Consider the following 27,932-nt stretch of genomic DNA (forward strand, 5'->3'; position numbering starts at 1 on the left):
GGAGGATGGAAGATGCAGGAAAGAAAGGGAAACCTAGCCTGCTGTGAAAAAAGGATACCAAGACATGGATCCAAACAACCAAAGGGACTGGCGTCCAAGGGGAACAGAACTGAGAAGAAGAGCAGACACAAAAGCTACCTATGGGTGCGATAGCGAATATCTATAAAACCTCCCAGCAAGAAGCAACAGCAGTGGCTGTAACCCAATTAGGCAGGTAAGAACACGTAAAGGGTTAAAACAGATACAAAGAACAGCAAATTGTTTGAAGAATAACAGTATTAGAGGCATGAAAAGGTACAAAAAGGGCTTACACAAGAAGATGGTACCCAGGCCAAGAGTCTGCCTGCCTTTGGTACCATTATCGCCCTTATGGAGAAGAGAAAGATGAGGTCTAAGTCCCTATAAGGTATACTAATTGTATAGGTAGTTCACAAAAAGCCCTAGGCACACAAAATAAGGTCCCCGAAAAACAGGGAACAAGGCTATAGTGCATCCGCACAAGATAACAGAATACCCGACCTATAACTCGGGTAGAAATAAATCAAGCTGCAAAAAGACGCTGTAAGAACAGGCTCTCACGAGGCCACAAAGTAAGATGGCCAGAATCTAAAACTGCCACTGACGGCTTAAATTAGAAGAAAAGCACCTGCAGCAAGCAGGACCACCACACCAGGTGTAACCATGGAAGGGAGAGAAGTACTCCGGAGAAACAAATTGTTCCGACAAACATAGTACAACGACAGAGTTAAGACTCGGCACTACCATGACTATCTCTGAACTGGCGTCAAACAGTCAGCATGCGCGCCAAAAACAGAGGTGCCATCAAAGGGCAGATCAATCAAAGTAGTTTGTACAGCTCCAAAAATCATGGATGTACGCAACCATGCACGCAGATGTAGAGCTACGGAAGAGGCCATAGCTCGACCAACAGAATCAGTGATATCCATACCACAGCGCATGCTAAGTTTGGCAGCTTGCTGCCCATCTCATACCAACGGAACAAGAGTTTACGGGCTTTCTCTGGAAGGGAGAACAAGAAGCACACCACTGAGTCCCACAATCAATCAAAGCATGTCTAGAGCGCACTACTCACCCGTGAGGGTCTCCAGGTGCTTGAAAAAAAAAAATGGGGAGGGGGTGGAGGGAGGGAGGGAGGGAGGGAGGGAGTGCTGCTACTGATCGAACAGCCAAGTCTTGAGAAGTCTTCTGAAGGTCAGAAGGAGGTTGGGTCTGTCGCAGGTGGTTGGGGAGGGTGTTCCATGTCTTGGCGGCGAGGTGAGAGAATGATCTGCCGCCGGCGGTCTTTCAGTGTATGCGTGGGAGGGTGGCAAGGGCGAGGTCTGCGGAGCGAATCTGGCGGTTCGTGGTGTAGTAGGTGAGTCGTTTGTTGAGTTATGCTGGTTCGGTGTTGTGGAGTGCTTTGTGAGCCTGAGTGAGGAGCTTGAAGGTGATTCTTGTGTTGACGGGGAGCCTGTGCAGGTCTCTCAGGTGGGCAGTGATGTAGCTGTGGCGGGGGATGTCGATGATGAGGCGTGCGGAGGTGTATGCGTTAAAGTCTTTTCTGGAGTTTGGCCGTGGTTCCTGCGTAGAGGGCATTGCCGTAGTCCAGCCTGCTGCTGACGAGGGCCTGGGTGACCGTCCTTCTGGTTCCGGTGGGGATCCATCTGTAATTCTTGCGAAGCATGCGGAGTGTGTTGAAGCAGGAGGAGAAGGAGACAGCGTTGATTTGCTGGGTCATAGAAAGTGTAGAGTCCAGGATGAACCCGAGGTTGCGTGCGTGGTTGGTGGGTGTTGGTGCTGCTCCCAGCGTGGCAAGGCCACCAGGAGTCGTCCCAGGCAGAGGGGGTGGAACCGAGGATGAGGACCTCCGTCTTTTCAGAGTTCAGTTTTAGCCGACTGGTCTTCATCCATTCTGCGACGGCCTTCATACCTTAGTGGAGGTTGGTTTTGGCGGTGGTCGGGTCCTTGGTGAGGGAGAGGATCAGCTGGGTGTCGTTGGCGTACGAGATGATGTTGAGGTTGTGCGATCGGACGATGCTGGCGAGCGGTGCCGTGTAGACGTTAAAAAGGGTCGGGGTGGGGGTGATCCTTGGGGTACGCCGCAGGTGATCCTGGTGGCTTCGGATGGGAAAGGGGGGAGGCAGACTCTCTGGGTTCTGCCGGTGAGGAACGGGGTGATCCAGTCCAGGGTTTTGTTGCGGATCCCTGTGTCGTGGAGGCGTGTGCGTAGTGTGTGGTGGCAGACGGTGTCGAAGGTGGCCGAGAGGTCCAGGAGGATGAGGGCCGCGGTTTCGTCGTTGTCCACCAGGGTCCTTATGTCGTCGGCGGCGGCGATGAGGGCGGTCTAGGTGCTGTGGTTGTTGCGGAAACAGTATTGGGATGAGTCCAGGATGTTGTTCTCATCTAGGAAGTGGGTCAGTTGTCTGTTGACAGTCTTCTCGATGACTTTTGCCGGGAACAGGAGCAGGGAGATGGGATGAAAGTTCTTGAGGTCCTTTGGGTCCGCCTTGGGATTCTTGAGTAGGGCTTTAATGTTGGCATGATTCCTCTACGGGAAGGTGGCGGTCTCAAAGGAGCTATTGATGATCTTCCGGAGTTGGGGTGCGATGATGGAGCTCCCTTTGTTGAAGATGTGGTGGGGGCAGGGGTCGGATGGTAAGCCGGAGTGGATGGTGTTGATGATTTTAATGGTGTCGTCGTTGACGTGGTGCCAGGAGAGCAGGAGGCCGGTGTGCTTGGGGGGCGGTGAGTCTGAAGTGTCGGTGTCTGTCAGGGGAGTCTGGGTGTTGAAGCTGTCGTGGATGTCTGCGTTCTTGCGGTGGAAGAAGGTCGCTAGGGAGTCGCAGAGGTCTTGCAACGGCGGGATGTCGTTGGAGCTGGGGTTGGCGAGTTCTTTCACGATGTTGAAGAGCTCTTTGCTGGCGTTCTTGAGGGCTGTGTGGTTGTCCGGAGTCTGTTTGTGGTGCCACTACTCGGCAAGTCTGCTTGGAAGCCTGAAGGTCGGTGGTGAAACAGATGGCCCTCCTATCAATGCGTCTGTTTGAGGGTTTCCTGATCGGGGCGAGAGTGTTGGGCAGTCGTCGATCCATTGCCTGAAGTTGCGGGCGGCTGTGTCGGTGGGGTCGGTTGATGGGTCACGAGCGAGGGTAGGGATTAGCTGATCTTCGGTGACCTTGTTCTAGCTGCAGTGCGGGATTCGTTGCGGGTGGTTGTGTGTGGTGTGTTTCTTGAAGAAGCGTGGATGCAGCGGTGGTCGATCCAGTGGAGTTCGGTGGTGTGGCTGAAGGTGACGTGGTTGATGGCGGAGAAGATGGAGTCGAGCGTGTGTCTGGCGGAGTGGGTCGGTGTCGTGACGAGCTGTTTGAGTCCGAGGTTGTCGATCAGGGTGGTGGAGTTGCTGTCGTTGGCGTTCGAGGTGGAAGTTCATGTTTCTGAGGAGGATGTAGTCTTGAGGGAAGGGCGTGCGTGCTGAAGACGTCGGTGATGGAGTCGCTGAACAGTGGTCGTGGTCTGGGGGTCTGCAGACGAGGGTTCCTCTGAGGGTGGTGTTGTGATCGATGTGGATCTGGAAGTGCAGGTGTTCGGCCGTGCTGAGGGTGTCTTCGGTGCTGGTCGAGATTCTGAGTGTATTCCTGTGGACGATGGCGATTCCTCCTCCGGGTTTGTTGGTGCGTCCCTGCGGGTGATCTTGTAGCCGTCCGGGATGGCAATGGCAATGTCGGACGCTGAGGAGAGGTTCATCCAGGTCTCCGTCAAGAAGGTGACGTCAGGGGAGGATGAGTCGAGAAGGTCCCAGAGTTCGACGGCATGCTTGTGGACTGAGCGGGTGTTGAGTAGTAGCATCTGAGATGGTTGTGACCTGCCCTTGTAGAAGGGGCAGGATGTGCGGGTGTTTGTTGGCTGGTGAAGCTGCAATTTCGGCAGGTGAAGGGTCCGTGGGTGAGCTTCGGAGAGGCCTGGAAGCAGGTGGATGGTTGGCCGGCGTTGAGTGCGTGGAGGAGGTCGGTGTTTTAGCGGCATCGGGTGTCGTAGCGCTCGCGGGGACCAAGGGGTCTGGCGCCGACAGGCTTGCCTTAGCCACGTCTGATGCACGAGGCCACCATTAAGAAGGGGAGGTGGGAGGGAGGAGCAGCTGGGAGGCGGGAATGTGGGCAAATGGGTGAGCGAGGGAGGCGGGGCAACAGGGGATGCAGCGGCGGGAAGGCGAGCAGGAAGAAGAGGCGGGAAAGGCAAGAGGGCGGGAATGAGCTTGGAAAGAAGGGCAGAGAAAGGAATGCGAACAGTTGAAAAGTGGCAGTAAAATAATTGACAGAGGACGACAGAGAAGAACAGCAGAACAGTTGAAAAGAAGGCTGAAAAATAATTAACGGAGGACCACTGGAGAGATGTCCAGGGAGAAGTCCTGGTGAGGCGAACTCGCGGCTGTAGGGGGGCAGGAGACACAGCACAGTTGAGTGGAGCTGCGCGGCGTGGGGAGCGACCTGCCTGAGAACAGGGTCAAGGGTCGCTCTTAAGGCGTGGGAGAAGTGGACGAGGGCACAAGATGTGCCGAAAGATAGCAGGGCAGAGTTAGTAGAAGAGAAAATATGCCTACCACAAGCGTCAAGTTTCCTGGCCTCTCTTGCCGGAGAGACAAAAGGGATGAAATCAATATTTTGGTTGGCTAAAGCAGACTGTACCACAAAGTTCTGATTATATGGATGCCTAAAGAGACAGGACGGATTCTCTGGGGCAGAGCGATACCTGTGAGAAATAAAATGTTCCTCAGGAGCCCTGTTTTAGGTTTAGCCCAAACACCCAACAGGTTTACCAAAAAGACCTTTACTATAAGGAAGGACAGGCTTCACGGTAGACTGGTCAAGATGTAGAATGCTTGACAATTCCACAGAAGGAAGTTGAAATCCAGTACAAGCGAAACTTGATTTAGCATGTCTGCAAGAGCGGAATTCGCCTCCGTAGCCAAACCAGGAGATTACATGAGGCTGGAGAAGATTCTAAGCCACTGGTGTCGCCCAACTCAAGTTACTAGCTAGACCGAGAGCAGATGAAGAGAGTCTGGGGCGGTCGGCTCTATCGGCGCCGCATCAGATGCCGTAACCGAAGCCGGTCAATGCCGAGAAGGTGACGCCTCGACATCATAAGGAGTGTCGATCAGCATCGACTGCACCGCCATCGGCGCTGGCAGACAAGAGCCCGATGCAGACATTGGAGTCCGCAGACCAGAAGCAGGAGCCGAAGGTGGTAGCCACGACGGGCAGAGCCTCGGCGTTGCTATGGTATCAGAAGCATGAAGCCAATCTGAGCCGAGAGAGAACCAGCCGGAGGGGACACAGACATGATGACCTCATGAACCCCAGTGGGGCCAAGTACGCTCCAGAAGAAGGCGCTGACACAAAAACAGAATGAAATAGAATGAATAGATTGATAATATTTTCTCATCTGGGTCAAAGATGCCTTGGCCCCAGAATAGGCGGGGAGACGCGGTACGGACTCATGCTCCAATACTTCAACGGAAGAGTAGGGACCAGAGGTAGGGAACAAAGGAGGGAGGCACAATGGCTTCAACCGCCTACTTCAAGACTTACTTCCAGATGTCGAAGGAGAATGAGAGCTCCTAGAATGGGCACACGTTTGGTCTGTAGGGGGCATAGGGGATCAAGGATGACGAGAAGACTGACATCCGTGCCTCAAAGAGCTTCATGAGACATTCTCTTCGCGCCTTCAGTCAGAGCAGACAAGAGTCGCACTGGTCAGAGTCATGGTGCTCCCTCAGACACCACATGCAAACTGAGTGAGGGTCTGTGGCAGACATTTGTCCTCCACAGGACTCACAAGGCTTAAACCCTGATGACATTAAAAAAGGGTAGAAGGCCCAGTGCCGAAAAACGGCCATAGGAACTACAATGCGGATCCGCGTTTTCAAAACTATCTAGGATTGCTATTAGCCCTCAATTAAATTACACAGAGCAAATTTCGACCCTACCTCTTGTTGCGTGCACTAAAGCCAGCCCAGGGGGTGACATGATGCAAATCCTCTGGTCCTGCTCCTATATAAATGTCTTCCGGCAAGCAATTTGCCACACAAAGAATGATACATCACACTACACATCAAACCCTCTCTGGAGGTTACAATAATGCATAGCACCCGGGACATCAGAGAGATCAACACACATACAAATAAATGGATACACCCTACTCTACCAGCAGCGAAGATTTGCATATTCAGAAAACAGATGCTGTCATGCACACTGACTGGGTACAAGCCTGATGCACGCTACTGACGCAGAAAGACAAGCTCAAAACAAAATGATAAACTGCAAGTATTTACCAATGTGCATGATCCCTTTCTCCTTCTGTTAACTAGGATACACCTTGTGGGAATAAGGAATTTAAATGAATCAGGACAGAGCCACACATTATAGTAACAACACAGCTCCAATGAGAGCACCGTTGCCAATAGGACTACTGCTGGTCTAATCACTCAAAGTACACCCGGAGACCAGGAGTTAATACGTTAGAAAGGGGATAATTACAGGCAATCAGTTAGAGAACCAAGGCAATCACTCAATAGGCACACCTTGGAAGAGTTTATTGGAGCACATACAACATGTGGTAACAGACCAGTTTGAAAAACTGTACCTGGCGGGATGCAAGACTCCTGACTTGGTGATATTATCCAGACAATGGATGGTGGGAAAGGTTTTTCAGGTCTGTATGCAAGAGTATTTGTGTTTGTATTTGCATTGGGATTTGTAAAGTGCAGGAATCACCCCCAAAGGGGTATCTCCGCGCTGAGAAGCAGGTAAGTCAGATAAACATGGGCAGACAGGTTTAAGCTCTGAACAATACTGTTTTCAGGAGTTTCCTGAAACAGAGTAAGTTGGAGCATTTGCGTAGTTCCTCTGGCAGGGTATTCCACAATTTAGAGGCTAGATGGACAACGGTTTTGCCTCCGGTTCTAAACTTCTTTAACCAGGGGAACCACCAGCAGCCCTTTACTTTCCGATCTAAGATGACGATTCAGACAGTAGATTTTAAATTTATCTGACGGGTAGCTGGGGCTCGTACCATATAAAGCCTTATGGGTGAGGCAACAACAGCTTAAAATTAATTCTCTGGCGGATGGGGAGCCAGTGAAGTTGTTGAAGCAATGGACCTGAGGAGGTGCGAGGTGAGTTTTTTAGGGCCAGGCGAGCCGCCATATTTTGTACAATCTGCAATCTGGTTAGTAGGGACTCATTTGCAGATGCCAGCAGTGCGTTACAATAATCTAAGCGGCCAATGATCAAAGCCTGAATCAGGGTTCTTCGAACAGAGAGAGGCAGCCATCGAAAAACTATGCACAAAAGGCTTAGTGTATGGTAACAAGTCCCTGCTGTAGTCATCACTTGGTCCTTCATGGATAACAACACATCCAAGCGTACTCCCAGGTTTTTTGCCACCAAGGTAGGAGTAGGAGCTGAACCGAAAGTTGCAGGCCACCACCCAGGGGACCAAAAATTCTGGGCTGACCCAAACAACAATATTTCTGGATTGGATGCATTTAGTTGCAGACAGTGGTTCGTCATCCACTCTGAAATAGCTTAAATCCCCTTAGTAAAACGCTGATCAACAGACTCAGAGTCCTTATCAAAGAACACGAGTATCGTCAGCGTAAGAAAAAGGAGTGAACCCGTACTCCCTAATGACCTTGGCAAGGGGGGCACATAGATATTAAACAAAGTTGGGCTCAAACAAGAGCCCTGGGGCACCCCCATAGTAAGTTTGAAGGTTTGTGAATGGAGAGGACCAAAATTGATGGTCTGAGTGCGTTGGTCAAGGAAACTGACCATCCAGTTAAGTGCCTGTCCCTGCAGACCAGCCTTCCTCAGTTGCAAAATCAGTTGCTGGAGAGACCGTGTAGAAGGCTGCTGTCAGGTCCAATAAGACCAGTATCACTGCTTTATTAGCATCCAAAGCCATTTTAATATGATCCGTAACCCCAATAAGGGTAGTCTCAGTAGAGTGGTTGGGTCTAAACCCTGACTGAGAAGGATCAAGAATGGCATGTTTGTCGAGGTATTCCACTAGCTGAGTGTTAATATAACTCTCTGCCATTTTACTCATCAACAGTAAGAGTGAAATGGGGCGGTAATTAGATAACACATCAGCGGGCAATTGATCTTTCTTTTTAATAGGGAGTACTTGAGCAGACTTCCAGTCAAGAGGCAGAATACCTTCGCTTAATGAGGTTTTCAAAATCTCAGTCATTGGGGCGGCTAGAAGAGGAGCCAGCAGAGCAAATTTGTGAGCGGGCAACACATTTAGAGGAGAGCCAGATGTTGTCGTACTAAGCATGGCTTCCACCTGAGAGATCTGAAAACCTTTGAAACCAACCAGGCCTGCGGCCAAATCCTTAACTGTTTGAGAGCTAAAGTAAATGGGCTCCACGTGACCGGGATATTGAGGAATTTGGTTATAGATTGAATTGATTTTATCCACCAGGTGCATAGCTATATTGTCACACAGTTCCTGGGAGGGGATAATATGTTGTGCACAAGCTGAGGGCTTAGTAAAGGCATTAAGGACTTTATATAGTTCCTTTGTTGAATTTCCTGCCTGGTTCAGATTTAGTATAACATGCTTTTTCCATGTTATTTTTAAATTCTTGTGATAGGCAATGAGAGCCAGTTTAAAGTTAGATCTTTCGGTATTTAACTGAGATTTGCACCAGCTTTTTTCCAGCACTTTACATCTGGATTTTTCCATCCGTAGCTCGGCAGTGTACCAGTCTTCACTTTTTTCCCGAGATTTATTAAGTTGATGTTTTAATGGAGCCAGTGTGTCAATTATATCACCAATTTTATCATTAAAAACCCTTAGCTTCATGGTGCTGTCCATATGTTCATTGAATATTGGGGGCGTATATAATTTGCTAAAAGAGTCATACATGACTTTGTGCCATTGTCTTTGAAGGGTAACTGTAAGAAGCACCCCTAAACATTGGGGTGTGTCCCCCTGGCACTGACTGTAGTCCTCAAAGAGGTTTCCAAATTTGCAAGGAAGATCATTGCGAGTTTTTTTTGTCAAAAAGCTTTATTGTTCATTTGAATTTTCCATAAAGCTTAAGAATATTGTTTAATTAATCCATTTTGTAAATCATATGCGTTTCAACGACTGATAGTGTTTTGTATTCCCAATGCATTTCGGCATTCATGCCTTCATCAGGGGAAATCTAAAAGGGATAAATGTAACGGTAAGTATGGCATATGAGGACTGATTATTACCCATGTGCAGTGATGTGGGAGAAAAAATGAAAAGAACACGGTGGAAAGAAGGGTGAGGTGGGGTGTTGAGAAAGGGTGAGGGATCATTAATATTAGGACAAGTGCTGGTTACAAACGGTAGTGGTAGTGATGTTTAAAGGACATCGGTGATATGCGGCTGATAACACCCATGTGGATACAAAAGATGGTAATGTAATGCGTCCGGTGGGAAAGCAAACTATAGTTGAAACGCGGTATAATTAACAACAACCACGTGAATTCCTGTATCCTTAAACCCGTATATCGTAGAATGGTAACCATAAAGTTTGAACAAGTTAAGGTCAACGAAACAAAGAAAGGGGTTAAACGTTAATGAAGTGCGGAAGATGGTTAGATTTACGCTTACCGAGTATCAGTTGCATCGCCATGTCAAGCCGGTGATGCGCGGGAGGTATGTTTGCTGAGATTCGAACGCGGAAGTTAAAGTGTTGAAGAAGATAGTGACGTCGATGGGTTTGATGAACAATGAAGAAAGACTGCTGTGGTGTATGAAAGTGGTGAGAACGGACTGAGACCAGTGTAAAGGATGGGGGATTGTGTGCGCGTAATGTAAATAAAAATGCTGGAGTAGTAAAAGAAACGCTGGGATAGTTGAAGAAAATGAAAAAGAAATAATCAGGGTGTGATAAATGCGTGTGAAAAGTGTGTATATGAGCTAAATAAAGAATAACATGAAAATAACTGTTAGGATACCACAGTCATAAGCATGGGTAGTGTTACACGTGGGACCAAGAACATCGGGTATGAAAATTTGGTTGAACCACAATTAAAGGTAAAATACAATCAAGCGTGAAATGAACAATAGTTTACATGATGAAATGAACTTCTGGTGATGAATAAAAATAACAAACTGATTTTTTCCTAACGCATAGTCTCTTTTTTTTTACCATGAAGCGCTATGTGGTGTAGAGGATCATAGATAACATGTGAATTCCGTACGATCGTTCATGCCGAACGGTTTCATGGAGTTCAAAAAGTAAATCCAGTGGTTCTCTCTTTGCAGCAAGAAATTGTGATGGTCTCTGCCTTCCTTTCTTGTGATTATTTCGAGGATACAAAATTTCAATTGACTGACATAGTGTCCAGCTTCGATGAAATGTTGGGCGACTGATGATTTAGACTGCTTAGTTCTAATGTTGGATTTGTGCTCATTAAGTCTGGTTTTTATTTTTCCCTCCGTTTGTGCCCCTTCATTGGGTGTGTGATGTATTCACCTTTTATGATATTATTGCAGCTATTGCAGTTTAAATATGGAATGGTTCCCTTGAAAATAGGTTGTACAGATGATGATTGTGTTTGTTTGAGTATTTCCCCAATGTTTTTATTTCTAGTGTAGGCAAAAATGGGTTCCTCATCGAAGATGTGGTTGAAATCCTGTTCCAATTTTAAGAGTTGCCAATGTTTTTTAATGATACGTTTGTAAGTGGCGCTCATGGTGGAGTTTTTAGAAACTACTGTGATTTGGTTCTTGTCGGGTTTGGTTTGAATTGTGAGAAGTTCGTATCCACATGGGTGTTATCAGCCGCATATCACCGATGTCCTTTAAACATCACTACCACTACCGTTTGTAACCAGCACTTGTCCTAATATTAATGATCCCTCACCCTTTCACAACACCCCACCTCACCCTTCTTTCCACCGTGTTCTTTTCATTTTTTCTCCCACATCACTGCACATGGGTAATAATCAGTCCTCATATGCCATACTTACCGTTATATTTATCCCTTTTAGATTTCCCCTGATGAAGGCATGAATGCCGAAATGCATTGGGAATACAAAACACTATCAGTCGTTGAAACGCATATGATTTACAAAATGGATTAATTAAACAATATTCTTAAGCTTTAGGGAAAATTCAAATGAACAATAAAGCTTTTTGACAAAAAAAAAAACTCGCAACGATCTTCCTTGCAAATTTGGAAACCTCTTTGAGGACTACAGTCAGTGCCGGGGGACACACCCCAATGTTTGGGGGTGCTTCTTACAGTTCATATCCACACTCGTTTTCGGAGAGTGATACCCCGGAGCACGACACAACCACTAAATCTCTTGATAAGCCTTTAGGAAGTGCGCGCACTACATCCTTTTTTCTATTGTCTTTGAAGGGCCATCTGGGTGCCTCCAGCTGATTGCTGTCTGACGCAGTAGTGATCTGAAACGGAATCATAGAGTGATCCGACCATGTCAGTGGACAAGGAGGATCAGCACTTATGAGAGGGGAATTGGTAAGTATAATATCCAGGGTGTGACTACATCACATCTCGTTATATGCGGATGACCTCCTGTTATACCTGGCCGATACGGGGGCTTCCCTCCGGGGTGCCAAAACCCTACTAGAGGAATTTGGTCGCTTGTCGGGGTTGCGGGCGAATTGGACTAAGACCTGCCTGTTCCCTTTGTCCTCGGGAACGCAACAGCCTTCGGAGTTGGCTGACCTACGGTGGGAGCCTGTCTGCTTGCCGTACCTGGGCGTTCGTATATTCCACACCCCCAATGACCTTTTTGAGGGGAATGTGGGGGGCGCGCTGAGGGGGCTCAGGGGTAGTATGGCGTTCTGGCGCACCCTTCCTCTCTCGGTTGCTGGACGGGTAGCGCTGTTGAAGATGATAACGCTGCCGCGCCTGCACTATTATTTCCGTACTCTGCCGATATGGATCCCGGTCACCTTTTTCAGGACGCTCCGGACATTGATGACAGGGTTTATTTGGGGAACTGGGAGGCGACGAGTGGCACTGTCGACGCTGATGAGGCCGCGGGAGGAGGGAGGGCTGGCAGCCCCAGATTTTGAATGGTACTACTTGGCGGCACAGCTACAGTGGCTGACACAGGCCGTGGCGCGTGAGTTTCGAGGCCCCGAGGGCCCGCAAGATAGGGTAATCTCGCGCCATGTGCTGTCATTCATTGTGCTTAGGCAGAGGCTCAGACTGGACCAGCTTACCCTCGAGGAACGCACGCTCCGGCTATGCTGGATCCGTAGCCAGAAAAGGGCAGGCTTTGCGATGCCGTATGCCCCGGAGACCGGAGATACCCCTGGGTATTTGCACGGCCCTCCCGCACGGCGGGGATTGGTCGGCGCTGGCTCACTGGGAAGAGTGTGGGGTCCACATGATTGGGGACTTATACAGGGATGGCGTCTTGTTGTCGTTCCAGGACTTGCAGGGGGCGTATGACCTGCCGAGGGGGGACTATCTTTTGCATTCCGCCTTGGTATGTGGGATCCAGAAACAATGGAAGATGGGGCTGTCGGAGCCCCCAACTTCTCAGGGCTGTCAGTGCGTCACTATGGCGGCGGGTACAGTCAAGACATCACTTGTCTCTACAGGCGGCTGTCCACGGAGAGGTTGGCACCTCATGATGTCTTGCGGGGTAAATGGGAGGGGGATCTTGGTAGGCCCATTCCCGAGACGACGTGGGCGCAGCTTTTGCGGCGGGCCTGGAAGGGCACGAGCAATGCTAGATTTCAGTTGATCCAATTTTACACTCTTCATAGGGCTTACTTAACCCCGGTCAAAATTCTGCGGTATTTCGGAGGCTCTCAGTCGCCGTGTCCACGGTGCGGGGTGGAGGGGGCTGATTTTGGTCATATGTTTTGGTCCTGCCGGGGACTGGGCTCGTATTGGGCGGATGTGGTGGCGTGCCTGAATCAGGTGACTGAACGGGAGTTGGAAGCGGAGATGGGGACTTGCCTTTTGTTGTGGTTTCCGCACAACCCCAGTACCAAAATTACGAGCAAGTTTTGCGATTTGGGTCTGATACTGGCGAAGAGGGAGCTCACTCTGCATTGGAAGGCCAGGCCCGGTCCGAGTTTTCGGAGATGGAGGGGAAGTTTCTTGGCTTGGGCGGGAAGCGAAGCGACGCTTCGGCTTCAGATGGCCAGACGAGCAGCTAATGATAAGGCGCTGGAAGTGGCGAGGACGTGGGGGGTGTTGGTGGAAGAGCTGCGATCTTGGGAAACGAGGAATGTGGAGGACGGGGACTCTGTAGATATGGACCGGAGGGTGGAACCTGGGACAGGGTCGGCGGGGCTACTTAGGTACACTCATGGAGGATTCGGTACCTGCACCCTACATTGACAGCTGTTGAGGAGTCTGGGTGGGAACAGGGGGCCCCCCCCTTTTTTTTTTTTTTTTTTTCTTTTTCATGAGCACAATAATAGGGTTTTCCCGTTTGTCCGGTGTTGGGATGCCTCAGTTTCTGGGGCCCGACTGGCAGAGGTTGATGAGGGGTTGCTGCGGGCACACTGACGGGGGGTGGGGGGGGGTAGAGAGGGTGGTGGGTGGGGAATATACGGCAGGGACCTCGCAGAGTGGACTTCTCCTACTGTGTATTTTGATGGTTGGATCATATTATGATGTTATTGTGTGTAGTGCTAGTCCTCGGGATTCTGGTGGTGGAAAACTCAATAAAAATCTTTTTTTTTTTTTTAAATAATATCCAGGGTGTGACCAGCCAAGTGTGAGGGACCAGTGTTAATCTTTCCCAGGCCCAGAGTGGCCATGTCCGCTAAAAAGTTGGCAGCTTCAGTGTTCTCTATGTCCTCACTGTGGATATTGAAATCCCCTAATAACATGAAGTGATTGGAGGCAATAATATAAGGGGCAATTTTCTCAATTAATATTAAATTAAAATCTTTAAGTGGCCCTGGATGGCGATATATCAGCGCACCCTTTAAAGTTTCTTGATGTGATATCTCCACTTTGAATATGCAGATTTCCATCTGGGTATCTGAAACGGAGTCAATAATAGTAGCTTTCAACTCTTCTTTAAAAATTATGACCACTCCGCCGGCCACTTTCCCTACTCTATCCAGTTTAAGAATCCGATAATTCTCAGGGAGAGCCAGGAAAATGTCAGGCGTGGAGGTAGATTTCAACCAGGCTTCTGTTAAGAAACCAAGGTCAGGGGATTCTGAACTCACCAGATTCCAGAGTAATGGGAGAACCCTGCTAACTACTGGAGATGTAAAAGTGTGGTGTTTAACTTAAGAAAGATTGTAGTGTCCATTAGATGCAGCCCCTAAGTGCTCCCCAGGCTCACAAAAATTGCTAATTCTATTCCTTCAGCACCACTATTGAAAAGGATATCACTGTTAAAGATATGCCTGGTACAGTAATTTATTATTATTAATGAAGACTATAGTGAAGAAAATTAATTTATTTTCAGGAACAACTGCAATTTTCAATAAAGTGTGAGAAAAGATAAAATTAAAGACAAAATGAAATACCTGAAGATTTTCCCTCCGACTATCAGGAAAAGTTGACAATTCATCCTGTGGCTTTATAAACTCTTCTCGAATGCCATTTGTGTAGGGTTGAAAGTCTTCTGGGAGATGAAATATTGCACTTTGTTGGTAGGTATCTTCTGCCTTGAAGTCATGTACGGCATCATATGCATTTTCTTCAGGGTCTTCTTTGGAACGCCTCCTGGGGTAGCTATAATTAATATCATAAACTGAGCCCTCTTCATCTTCACTCTGGTGGTCACTCCAGCCATTGGTATGCTTTTCAAAATCCAGATGGTGTCCAAAATGATGACCAGGTTCATTAAGATTTGTGTGTGGTTCAAGCACTCCGCTGTGTTCATCAATATAGCCCTATTGAAAGAGGGGGGAAAGGAATTTAAAATAACGGATAACTCCTTGATTGGCACAGAATAGATGAGATCTTTAAATGCAACAATTGCACATAACTTACTCCTTGGGATATGGCTACCGGTTGAAGTTTGTTCCAACTTGTCTCACGTTGCCATGGTTGATGGCTTCTAAAAAAGAAAATATTTGAAGGTTTATAAAGTTAATAAAAAAGAAACATTTATTACAGATGAGTAATGAAGCCACAAACAAATACTAAAAATAAAATGAAATGCAACACCAAGACCAAATATAGATGTAGATTAAAGGGTCGTTTGTCAGGGGTAAGGTTATTTACACTTTAGTGCTGTATGAGGCACCTGCTTGCTAATACCACATAGTTTCATGTATCATTCACTACTATTTGTGTAACCTTGTAAAGTCTGTGTGTTGACAGCACAGTTGTCAAACAGATTGACTGCTAACTGTACATATAGAGTGGGATTTGGAGACACCCTTTCTAAACACTGTCTTTCTTCAGCGAGCCTCCTTCATCTATTGGCTCCAGACTCTGTCAATTACGTCTTGGCTCAGCCCAGTCGAGAATTCATCTCTCACCTAATGCCGACTGTTTCGATGCATTCTTTCGCCTCCACTTGAGGGCTGGCACTAAACTGCATGGGGATCTACTCTGCAACCTTTCTGTCCAATCTGCTGGCTCCCTCCTGTATGCCTCGCATGAATGTGCTAAAGCTACATTCTTAAGCATATTAAATCTAGATATACAGATTTTGCAAATACTTGTTAAATCTTGCATCTGAGGCAGTACTGCCAATTGCAAGTAACAAGTTCAAGTAAAATCTGCCTTCTTTCAAACAAAAGTGTGACCAGTTCTCAGAATTATGTCCATTAGAAGGCAATGACCTTGGGCATATGACCTGAAGTCCACCTATGCATCTGGCTAAAGGGATTTTCACATGGAAGGAAGTCTTCTAGAGGAGGAAATTCGTATCTTAAGAAAGCATGGACTCAAAGAGCTTGAGATTCTTGTACACTGTACTCACCTCATCCTATCCCCCGTCAGGCGTGTGGTCTGAATTTCGCCCGTTTTGCCCTGAAGCGTCCCTCACTGAACTAAATAAAACCAAATCCGGGTCTACAATTGACCCCTGCCCGGCCAGATTTTTCAAACTGCTGGCCCCACTATTCAATCCCTCTCTAAACCTGATTTGGAATTCTTCTCTGGAATCAGGCACCTATCCTTCCATCTGGAAAACGGAATTGGTCCAGTCTATCCTCAAGAAAGAGGATGCAGACCCGGCAGAACTTAAGAACTTCAGGCCAATCTCCCTCCTGCCAGCGCCGGCCAAGATTCTTGAGAAGGAAGTGCAGAAACAACTATCAGAGTTCATGGAGTCTAACAACCTGTTCCATGACTCGCAGTCTGGCTTCAGGTCAGGTTACAGCACAGAGACAGCTCTGCTTGAATTAGCGGAAACGATATGGGACACCCTGGACAAGGGTAGCTGTGCAATGCTAGTGCTGCTGGACTTGTCCGCAGCGTTTGATACGGTATCACATCAGATCCTTCTAGAGAGGCTTATGCAGATGGGAGTGATGAGGACACCCTTAGTATGGTTCCGCTCCTTTCTTGAGGGCCGGTCCCAGAAAATTCTTCTTCGCCCCCATGTCGACCTCTGGTGGCCAACAGAACTCAATCCTCCTCCTCTTCCAGTCTCTTCCGCTAGTAATCTGGGGTTCAAATTTGACTCCACCCTCTCATGCAAGGCCCAGATATGTCAAGTATCCTAGTCTTGTTTCTAGAAACTGAAGTCCCTGCGGAGATTCCTTCATCTCCTGCCTATGGACTGTAGGAAAACTGTGGGCCACGCACTTATCATGTCTCAACTGGCCTATGCTAACAGCCTGTAACTTGGTTCTCCCAGCCTACTTGATCAGAAAACTACAGATGATTCAAAACGAGGCAGCCAGGCTCCTCAGAAATGTCCCACTCCGCCACCACCTTTCCCACCATCTGCGTAGTCTGCATTGGCTGCCTGTTAAAAGAAGAATAGAGTTTAAGGCACTGTCTCTCGCCTATAGAGCAGTTAGAGACACTGGCCCTCAATACTTGAAGCAGAGACTCCGAAAATACCACCATACCAGGGCTTTGAGGTCAAATCACCAGGAACTCCAACTCCTAGTCATTAACCGCTTCACAAAAGCTAGACTTGGCGGCAGTTCGTTCCCCGTTAGAACTGCTTCTCTATGAAACTCCATGCCTGAGCACATTCGGAAAGCTAAGTAAGAACTGTATTTAGGAAGACCCTGAAGACCTGACTTTTTGGCCTTTCTTAGTACTATGTTACCAGCCCTCGCCTCTCTGCATCCGCTGCTAGCGCCAGGACACCTCCGCCGGAGGTAGCCGTGCGCTCTACAAGCGACAATAACAATAATATTAATAATCTAACCAGAGGAAATTTGAGATTCAGGCTCATCAGATACGATTTGATTACCTTGCAGGCAGTGGAGGAGAATAGTCCTTTCCAGTTCTATTAAGTTCCTATAGCCGCTTGTTATGCTTTGAAGCCATCAACATGCACACTATTCTTACAAATGTCTCTAAGATGTCATCAGTTCGTCAACCAAGCAAGCAAACAGACTAATGCTCTTACTCAGTCCCTCTGACAGAATCTTAACTGGTTTCCATTGTGCTGCGCTCTGGTGGAGGAATTTTAGGCAGATGCTTGGAAGTTCAGGTTCGCCAAACAAAGCCCGAGTGAGTCACAGCTTGTTATTGAAGAACCAGGGTAAAGTTGAGCGATCTTACAGATGAATGTAAGACTCTTTATTGACAGACATTTCCTTCAGAGTAATAGTGCATGTGCTTCATCTGAAGATGTAGCAAACCAACTGAACTAGGTCAAGCTCAGGTCACTACAATGACAGGGTGCCAAAGGCTTTCCTTGATTTTCTGGAAAAGTCATCAATTGGAAGGAATCTAAGAATGAAAAAGAATTGAAAATGCTAAATTGCAGTAGAACCTTTTGCAACACGGAACATCCTTATTTGCAGGTAGTTATCAAATGAAATGTGAGAGTTCAGAAGAGATCAAGCGCTATTAGCCTCTGAATAGTCTTACTCTGACCAAAATCTGAACATTTTGATCAGCAGGGAATTAGCAATGAAAGGTAAATTGGCAGTGACTGGGCTTTTTAATGGACTTGTAGATGTTTGACCTGAGCCCTTTTTTCCCATCTACCCTAGCACCTTTGTTTTGCCTAATACTATTTTTTAGACGGAAATTACCTGTCTGTTTAAGCAGTATTTCACATGCAGCTAAGGACAATACATCCGTTCGTTAGAGAAGAAGAAGAACTGCAACCACCTGCTGACAGAACGTAACACGAAGATGATAAGGATGCTACACATAAGAAGTTTATTGGCTAATGCCTATTGTGGAGAAGCATAGATTGTACCCATTATTCTTTTTTTAAATGCTTTATAAAGTTTCAAAAAAACAATAAAAATATATTTTACAGTTGCAATGGGTCTGCTAAATATTAGATAGGACTTTCACAAGAGAGTGTGCAAGAGGCAGAAAATCTGCCAGCTATGCAAAAATGTTTAAGGTAGAGAGATCAACAACAGATACATTTGCACTTGTACAGTTAGGCATAAACGTTATGAAGGAATAAGAGTATGATTTTATTGTGCTTTTACAAATCTTGCCACTGACGCTGACAAAGTTGATTGACCACAGTTGAAGTGTTGCTCAACCTTAAAGATAACGAAATGGTTACTTATCAGGAGTAATTTTGCAGCTTGAAAATGTTTCTGGATTCACATGCTGTGCATTATTCTACCATCTAGTGGTTGAGTCCAAAATTCTTTTGTTAGTCCTCTTTTCTTTCTTTTGATCGCTGTGGTCTGTGGACATTTAGTACTATGCCCGTCCTCCTGTGATGCCAGACATGCGCTCTGGAACCCTCTGTGCGTGGTCACTATCTTCAGAACCTATATTTTATACCGGCAAAACTGTTCTCATGGGGAAAACGAACAGACGATAAATGTCCTCGGTGTGGGATGGGCCCGGCACATTTAATACATATGTTCTTTGAATGCAGTAAATTGACTATGCTTAAAACTAAAATATCAGATTTTTGGGAAGAGGTTTTCGGGCATAAAGTTCAAATGTCTCCTACTTTATTTTGTTTAGGGTATGATAATACTCTGAGCCATAGTAAGGAGGAAGAGGTATGTATGTTTTTGGGCATGACAGTATATAGAATAATATTGGCTACTAGATGGAAAGACATAGATCCCCCTAATTTCCAAGTTTGGATAACTCGGTTCTTGGGAATAGCTAATCAAGAAAAGGCAATTTATGCAGCCAAAGGTAAAAAGGCTAGACAACGTGGTGCTTTAATTTGGATGCCAATCACCTCTTGGAAAGACAGGTTTTAGTTTAGATTTTTCTGATTTTTCTTTTGCTGTTCAGATTAATTGAAATGTAGTATCTATTTGTGAGTTATCTAAGCCACGGATTATTATTTTTTTTATTTGCTTTTTTGTGTCATGTACTTCTTATTGTATTCTAAAAAATACGGAAATTTTGTTTTTTATATATTGTATGCAATGAAGTTGCCTAATAAAATTATTTAAAAAAAAAAAAAAAATGTATCTGGCTTCACATGCTGTGCATTATTCTACCATCTAGTGGTTGAGTCCAAAATTCTTTTGTTAGTCCTCTTTTCTTTCTTTTGATCGCTGTGGTCTGTGGACATTTAGTACTATGCCCATCCTCCTGTGATGCCAGACATGCACTCTGGAACCCTCTGTGCGTGGTCACTATCTTCAGATTCTTTTTTTTCTCCCTTTTAGTAAACTTTGTCTTTGTTGGCTTCTTGATGATTTAAGGTATCACAGTGTGTAACCATCCTTTTAACCTCATTTTTCTGGGAGGCAGAGGGTCGCATGTTGAATCCAGAAAATTCTTCAAGCTGCAAAACTACTCCTACGGATAAGTAATCATTTAGGTTTGCAGCATGAATCCTTTTCTGAATTCACATGCTGTACATTGATTTTTCAGCGATATCTCTGTCCCACTTGTGACGTCAACGCAATAGTGCTTTGAGAAGATGTGAAATGATGACCAGGTGGCTGCCCTAGATTTGTCACTTTTCGGCATATTTGCTAGGATGGCCCCTTTTTTCCTTGTATAGAGTCCAGGCAACCCGTATTGGTTTACAGAGGCATAAATTAGAACAATAAATTCTGTCTTTTTAGGTACCGTGGGAGAGCAGTTTAGGCTTATCGGAGGGTAGTGCTAAGCATTTGTTGTACTCACAGAGGGAATAAATGAGGCACACTCATGAGCAAATCTGAGACCAATTTAGAAAAAAAACCTCTTGTTTTATATAAATAATGATACCAAGAACTACATTATCAAGTACTTTTTTAAATAAGATTATTTACAGGTAATTAGAACATTGGAATGTTGGTAACTCCATTGAAAACAATGGAGTGCTCTGGGCTTATAATGGCTGGTATAAGCCCGGAGCTCCACCATTCCAATGTTTCTTTGTGTTTGTTAAAACATTCTGCCCTCTAGTGGCAGAATGTTCTAATAGCCTTATAGCCCTTCGTAGCAGGGCTATACCGGCAATTAAAGTCCCGCTGCTTTTTTAAAGTCCTTCGCCTTCGGCTCGGGCCTTTAACGCTGCAGCGGGCCTTTAATAGCTGGTATAGCCCGCTACGGCGGGCTATAAGGCTATAGTAAATAGTACACTTAAATGTGTCTATAGGCAGCAGTGCTTCACTTTGGAAGAAAAGGCATGTTGCATACAGTGATTTGCGTTTCTGGGGGTCTCCTGCGGGACTTAGGGCTGTAGGGGGGCTAACGTCCAAAGTACCGCCGGCAGTTATTTTTTACCTGTCCTGGGGCGCCCAGGTACAGAGGTGCTGGTTGGGTTGGTAGATGATGGTGGAAAGAAAGGGGGCCACCTAGAAACAGGCTGCAGAGGAGGACTTGGGGACAGGTCTAGGAGCTCGCAACTGGGGGGCCCGTCAATACGTTGCTGGGAACAAAGGGGCACAGCTGGTTTGAAGGTAACTGGGCTGGGACGCTCTGATGCAGAGTGGAAAGGTTGGCTGTGCTCTGTGCCTCCTATGGCCTTGAGGTTGTCGGACTTCACCGGTTGAGGGTGTAAAATCAGGACAGCTAGGCTACCTTGGAAGTGGGTCTCTTCGGTGACGACGTCCCTCGAAGGCTGCTCAGTCCGGATTGGACTCTCAAGGGTTCTGTTTGCTGCAAGGGGTCCGGTACCCCGGGTATGGGTCCTGTGCATCTCCGGTTGGTCCTGGTGTCCGCTCACTAGCTCAGGTGACAGATCTGACCTTCAGTTGCACATGGTCCTCTTCCTACGATGCTGCTGCGTCGCGCAGGCCAGGCAGCTGCAACTCAGCAAACCGGACTTTGTATTTTCAGTGCCTGCGGACTGAAGGGCAGTAGCTCCTCTACTCCAAGTGAGATTGCTCATAATTTGCGAAGGGCTGGAAGTCTCCCGGGGTTCTTGGAAGCTGTTCAGCTACAGGACAACTCTCTGGTCACGATTGTCGAGACTGGAGCAGGCAGGCAGCCTGTAGCAGGCACCAAAAGTCCACAGCAGTCTTCAGTTCTCACTTTTCTCGTGGCTCTTTTTTGTCCTCTTCTACTTGATCTTCATCCGTCAAATCAAAGTTCCTGGTGCCACCTAAATACTCAATTTAGGGGTGTTAATGAGAGTGGCTGGTAGTAGCCATTGGCTACTTAGTTTTATATGACCACTTCTAGTGGTAAGTGGGCATTGCCCTGACCCAGAGAGCCTAATTCTGCTAAAACTAAGATGGTGGATTTCTAAACTTTGCTTTCACATCAGACAGTTCACTTTAGGGGTGGAACTAGCCTAAGAGGGGAACATGCCTCCTGACTAGCTAATTTTCCCGCCTGTCCTAGTACCAAATGGGACGGGACAAGGGGTGGCATTTAACTGGTCTGGGGAAGCCTTGGATCGCATATCAAAGGCGGCAGTGGCCTTTGAAGCCTCCTTCCTTGAAATACTGATCACTTAGCCATCCTGCTTGGAAAACGTGATAACACTTCTGTCCTGAGTATGCATTGCTTCTGCCCACAGAAACAAAGGAGCTCACCTGCAGTGGGTCAAAACCTTGCCTGTGGTGGCAGGCTGGTCTACACCAGTCAGCCAGCACACTAGGAGTTGGTAGGGTTTTCGTGGGGGCACCTCTAAGGTGCCCTCTGGAAGCATGTATTAATAAATCCATCACTGGAATCAGTGTGGGTTTCATTAATATGAAATGTTTGATACCAAACATCTCTAGTTTCAGTGTAGCTGGGGAACTCATAGTTACCAGTGTCCAGCACATGCACTCAAAATGGCGTCCCTGTTCACCTGTAATATCGGAGAATCGACTTCGACATCACCAAGGCATATCGCATCATGCAGATATGTCCACACATGTAGTATAATGCACCCTGCCTTAGGGCAACAAGCCCTGCTGTACGGGTTACTTACCTATACTGCATGCAGTGTCTGCCGGCATGGCACACAGGAGGTGTGTCATGTTGTGTCTTCATTTTCTCTGCACCAAGGCACGCAGACTGCAATGGGCAGTTTGCATGTTGGTGCGGAGGGATCCCTTGGGGTGATACAATACATGCTGCAGCCCTTAAGGACCCTCTTTAGCCTCCTTGCCCTAGTTAGAGGGGTAACATTTACTAAGGACTTACAAGGGGTGCTAAAGATATTGCCAACTGGAGGAACAATTGTACAGTTTTAGGGAAAGCGATCTGGCACTGGATCCCTGGATAGCAGGAACCCAGAGCATTTCTGTCAAAATTACATCAGATACCTAGCAAAATGTGGGGATGACCATGTCAAAAAGGGACACTTTCCTACAGTAATCCTTTGCTTAATTCTGTAAAAGCTATGAAGAACTGGATTCCCTTTCTGATCTCCTTCGTTCTTACCAGGTAGTACATCACTGCCCTGTGTACGTCCAGCTTTCGACTCAAGTTACTGACAGTAGGAACAAGCATCTGCAATGCAATAGGTCTTGCATTAATGCAAGTTTCAGCTATCGGCATTGGAAAAGACAATGCCTTTTATTTATGTTTAGGTTTTAAAAACATAAATAAAAGGCATTGTCATTTACAATGCCAATAGCTTAAATTCTTGCTAATGCGAGACCTATTGCATTGCAAATGCTTGTTTTTAGGGTGCCCCGGCCTATTTTTGATCCCAATCCACCCCGGGGCATGGGTGGGAGGACGAGGAGGGGAGGGGTGGGAGAGACTGGGGGAGGGGGGCAGTCAACGGGAGTTCGAATTTGTATGGCAGTGTTGTGGTGCTACAAGGTATTATTTTTAGTGTCAATGGTTATTTGTTTGCTTTATCTGCAAAAAAAGTGCTTTAAAAAAAAAAAGAGAAAGAATGACGTGTCTTCTAGGACAAACTTCAGGGCTTCAGGAATATTCACATAATTTCTTTGCATTCTATTAAAAAAAAGGGGAAGTGACTAATACACAGTAAGTTTTGTTTTTATAAACGGCTACGATCTTTCTAGGGCGCAGGTTGGAAGTAATGTAATCCGCAAGGAGTGTCTTCTGGTAGAGTCAAAGCTCAGTGCTCCCACTACTATTTTTTTTTTTTTTTTTTGCACAGCGCAAATTTGGCAGAGCAAATAGAGCGTGTTGCATGAGCACCTACTATTTTTTACAATTAAATGTCTGTTGGACACTGCGAGTTTAAATGTTTTGCCCAGAATCACAGGCTGTTGATCCAATGCCAGGGCTAGAAGTTGGTTCCCCAGTAGTTATTTAGAAGACGGCTCAAGGCGCACGGTCACATCTCTAATTTATTAACTGTAGTGACAGACATGATCATATAAAAAAAGCAAAAGGTATGCACCCTGTGTAGTCCTTCTCGTGAAGTGACCGCTGAGCAGGCAACGGTCCCCTGAATCGAGCATGTGCACGATATATGTTCTTGTGGGGGAGCAGAAACGCTTCTGTTATGAGATTACCCTACTAGTGAGTCACGGAACCTTTGCAATGGAATGAGCTCATGGCAGGGGTGAAACAGGAGTAGGGGTCATAGATCCACCTCCCACAAATGGGGAACTAGTGTGTGTACGCTGTGGAGGAGGCCTCTACAAAATACGCTCAGCTGAGCGGTGTGGACTGCTTGTCCGTTTCTAGGCACTCAGCCCGGTCTGCTAAAAGGGAAGCATCGGTGCTTAATGTGTGCCGGTGGTTGCAGCTGGTGGACACCGGTGCCTATTTTGGCGACACAGACTTGCCTTACAGCAAGAGAGGGAAAGGCAGAATAGGGAAGATGAGGAGGAAGAGAAAGCTGGAAACAATGACAAACTAAAGCTAGGACAGCAAAGAACCTGCAAGAGTGAGGTCGAGAGACATGAAGCGTGGGTGGTGAGAGGAAAAAGCACAAAGGAAGAATCACAAAAATATGCAAGTTTGGTATTGGGAAACACAGGCTCTCCGCAGTACTCCTAAGAACAAGCAAATCTCTCCCTGAGGCGGGGTGGATTAACAGTACAGACCATACTGGTAGGCAAGTTAAAAAGTGACACCTTCAGATTTTCCTTTCCCAGATGAAGGAGAATAATAAAATAAATCGAGGGCGGTCTCCCTGAAGCGGGCGCCGCGCTCGGTATTACATTTAAAAAATAATAATAACCAACTGAGTACGGTTTCCCTGAAGTGGATGTGCAGTATAAGATGAGCACCCTGCCTTCAACTGGGCCAGGCCAGGGCGCAGTGCCCATGTCATGCCACATCCACCACCCGCGATGCCGTCACTCTCGTTTTCCAGGAAAAGAAAGATTTAGAATATGAAAGCTCCGGGTGGATTAGAGCCCGCCTGAAGGAATATATAAACGTACTGTCCCCATTACCAAGCCATGAGAAGGCATCTTCTGTCCACGGATTCAAGACCTCAGCACCCAATCTCGATCTGTTTCATCACCTCCCATTTCCCGTCCCGTTCCCACTCCCCTTTCACCTCACGCGGGCTGAATATTTCCATAACATCTGACTTGCTTTAAATTTTAATTTACTTGTATCTGCATCCTCCGATGCACCTGCGAGCCCCACGTCGTAGGCTGTCCATTTGTTGGGAAATACTAGTGCAGTTTGCAGTGTTGCTTATGCTTATGTCTAGTGGTAGGGCTTTACAGGTGGGCCATTAATACGGCAGCAGGGGTGCGGCGTGGTAGTGGCGTCTCATTGGAGGCCTTGCGCGATGGTGTTTGGGGACAGAGATGCCATAGAGAGCAGTGAGCGCGTGCCGGTGCTTGCTGTGTGAGGGTGCATCACAGGCCTGAGGTGAGGTGTTAAGAGTCGCGAGCAGGTCCCAATTCTGGGAGTACTGAAGGCTTTCAGGGTTTCGTTGCCTTGGTGGTTTCAGCACTGGAAGTGCACACTGGTGCTGCAGAATGGAGATACATCACGGTACTGAAAGAGCCAGTATGTTGGGTGTTCGCAATCCACAGTAAAGTCTGCTTTCTATTGGGAAACACAGGCTCTCCGCAGTACTCCTAAGAAAAAGCACAACTCTCCCTGAGGCGGGGTAGAATAACAGGTCAGACCATACTGGTAGGCAAGTTAACAAGCATTTGCAATGCAATAGGCCCGATTGCATTGCAAATGCTTACGTTTAAAACTGAGCAGGGCGCCGCTTGAAAGACACCGCGCTCTGTTTCTTTGTTGTTGTTTTTTTTACTTTAACACTGAGCGCGGTGTCTTAGAAGCGGGAACTGACGAATGACGGTGTGAGGGGGGTATCTGGGGGAGGGAAAGTGAAAGAGCGCCATGCGCGCATTGTGCTAACGCCACAAGCCCTACGCGTGCACATCTCCTGTCTTCCACACACGTGCACATCTCCTGTCCCCCTTCGGCCAAGAAACCGACAACAATAGATCTCGCCAAGGCGAGCAAAGCATGCGCTGCATCGCTAGGCGAGACCTAAAGAGGCTGGACGATGGATTGTCTGATTCACGTGAAGCTATGATATTAATTACTTTGGGGAGGACGTGATGGTTTGTCTGCATGACAATCCTGTCTTTGTGTATTAGTAGGTAGGGTTTCCGGGTTGGTAGCTCTTGCAGCTCGTTTACCTTATGTAATGAAGTGATCGCAATTGGGGAAGGCTGTCTTCAAAGTCAGGACCGGCCGCTCTGCATTATGCAGCGGTTCAAAGGGTGCCATCATTAGTTGTGTTACTACCAGGCTGTGGTTCCACATTGGTGTTGATGTCGACCTGGGTGGAGCTAGTCTCTTTGCCCATTTTAATCACTGGTGCCATGAAGAGGCTTCTTCTTAGGTGTTCTCTTGGGTAGGCGACTATTGCTGCTAAGTGTACTTTTAGCAAGGCGTATGTTAGATTGTTGTCTAGTAGATGTGCAAGGTGTAACCACTGTGGTGTCCTCCATTCTGCATTGCAACAGTTCAGTATCCCTGAACCACAGGATGCATTTCAGCCATTTTACTTGGCCTTCTTGCCACTTTCAGGATGCCAATTAACTGTCTAGAAAGGTTCAAGTGGCTAAACTCTATGTCCTCAGGACCCAGGCCGCTAGGCTCAAGGTCCATAATTCTGGGTGGTGCCTCTTCTCATTTGCAAGACGAAAGGTTGTGCTTGGCTGGCAACTTTCTTACATTCCCCTGTGGCATCTCCACCAGGTCGGAGAACCATGTCTTCTGGGCCCACTGTGATGCGATCACGATAATTCTCTTGTCTACCTGTTTGCGTTTGCTTATGACTAGGGTTACAAGGGGAATTGATGAAAAAGCATAGGCAAATCTTCCTGACCAGTCTATCAATAGCAAAAACAACAGTTGATGGACAGAATGAAGAACAATGTCATAGATTCACCCCAGGCCAGAGCTCTGGGCCTATATCCATCGTTTTTTTTGCTCACCATGCCATTCCAGTTTGCACCCAGCCAGATACAAATCAGTATTGACCCTGTGCCTCTTGGGAACAGTCCAGTCTGAACTGCCAAGCCAGGTCCTCCCTGGACTGGAAACAAGCATCCTAGGACCGGTTTCGGGGTTTCACCCCTCTTCAGCCAGGATGGCTTGATTCCAGTGGCATGGAGAGCACAGAGAGCACGTCAAGTGCAAGCAGTGGTGTCGATTTCGGCGTGGAGCGGCAGCGTCGAGGAGGCCAAGGCGTCCTCGTGAAGCAAGGTGGTGCGGAGTGCGGTGCCCACAGGTCGTGGTGCGAGCAGCGGCTCAGTGGCGGCGCCAACAGGCAGCGTCGATGAGACCAAGGTCTCTGCAGTGCCAAGGCTTAAGCATGAAGCAAGGCAGTGCGGAGTGCGGTGCTCACAGGTCGCGGTGCAAGCAACGGCTCGGTGGCGACGTCGACAGGCATCGTCGGTGAGGCCAATATTGCGGTGCGGCGTTGCAACGGTGCGCTCTGCGGTGCCTTCAGGGCACGGAGTCGGCAGCGGCATCGTAGACGTCGTTGAGTTGGTTTCCTCTGATACAGCACAAAACACACAGTCCCCAGTGCTGTGGGCAGAAGGGCTTTTAGTCTTTGCTGTTCCTGAGACTTCGTGAACAGGGGGCAAGCTCTACTTAAAGCCCTTAGAGAGACTCACAAAATAGGTTGCAGAAAGTCCAGTCCAGGCCTTTCACTGCCCAAGACAGAAGCAGCCACTGCAGGTCAGCCCAGCAAAGCACACAGCAAAATGGTAGTTCCTCCTCACAGCTTCTCCAGCTCTTTTTCTTGGCAGTCTTCTTGATCCAGATGAGTTCTAAAGTTCAGGGGTCTGGGCCCAAGTATTTCTATCCAAAAATCCTTTGATCCTCTAGGCAGAGTGTGTCTATGCCCAGCCAGAATCAGTTCTGCCTTCTCTGCTGTGAATCTCTGGCAGGAGGTGGAGACAGCATTGTCAGAGGCAGACCAGGCCCTTTGAGGTGCAAGGAAATCTCCTCCCCCTTCTCCCGTTGCGCCCAGGTCTATTCAGCT

At 47.3% G+C, this 27,932-nt stretch overlaps 1 protein-coding gene across 2 annotated transcripts in view; it reads right to left on the reverse strand.

Moving 5' to 3' along the window:
- Positions 1 to 27,932, reverse strand: part of CEP152 (centrosomal protein 152) — a 725,831-nt gene that overhangs the window by 564,175 nt on the left and 133,724 nt on the right. For both annotated transcript variants that reach the window (XM_085644215.1, XM_085644214.1), the window contains exons 4-5: positions 14,999 to 15,065; positions 14,530 to 14,898 (exon numbers count right to left, since the gene is read on the reverse strand). In XM_085644215.1, coding sequence (XP_085500341.1) covers positions 14,530 to 14,898; positions 14,999 to 15,065 — 436 coding nt within the window. The remainder of the gene's footprint in view (positions 1 to 14,529; positions 14,899 to 14,998; positions 15,066 to 27,932) is intronic.

This window comes from Triturus cristatus, chromosome 3_1 (assembly GCF_964204655.1).
Source record: "Triturus cristatus chromosome 3_1, aTriCri1.1, whole genome shotgun sequence".
Taxonomy (NCBI): domain Eukaryota; kingdom Metazoa; phylum Chordata; class Amphibia; order Caudata; family Salamandridae; genus Triturus; species Triturus cristatus.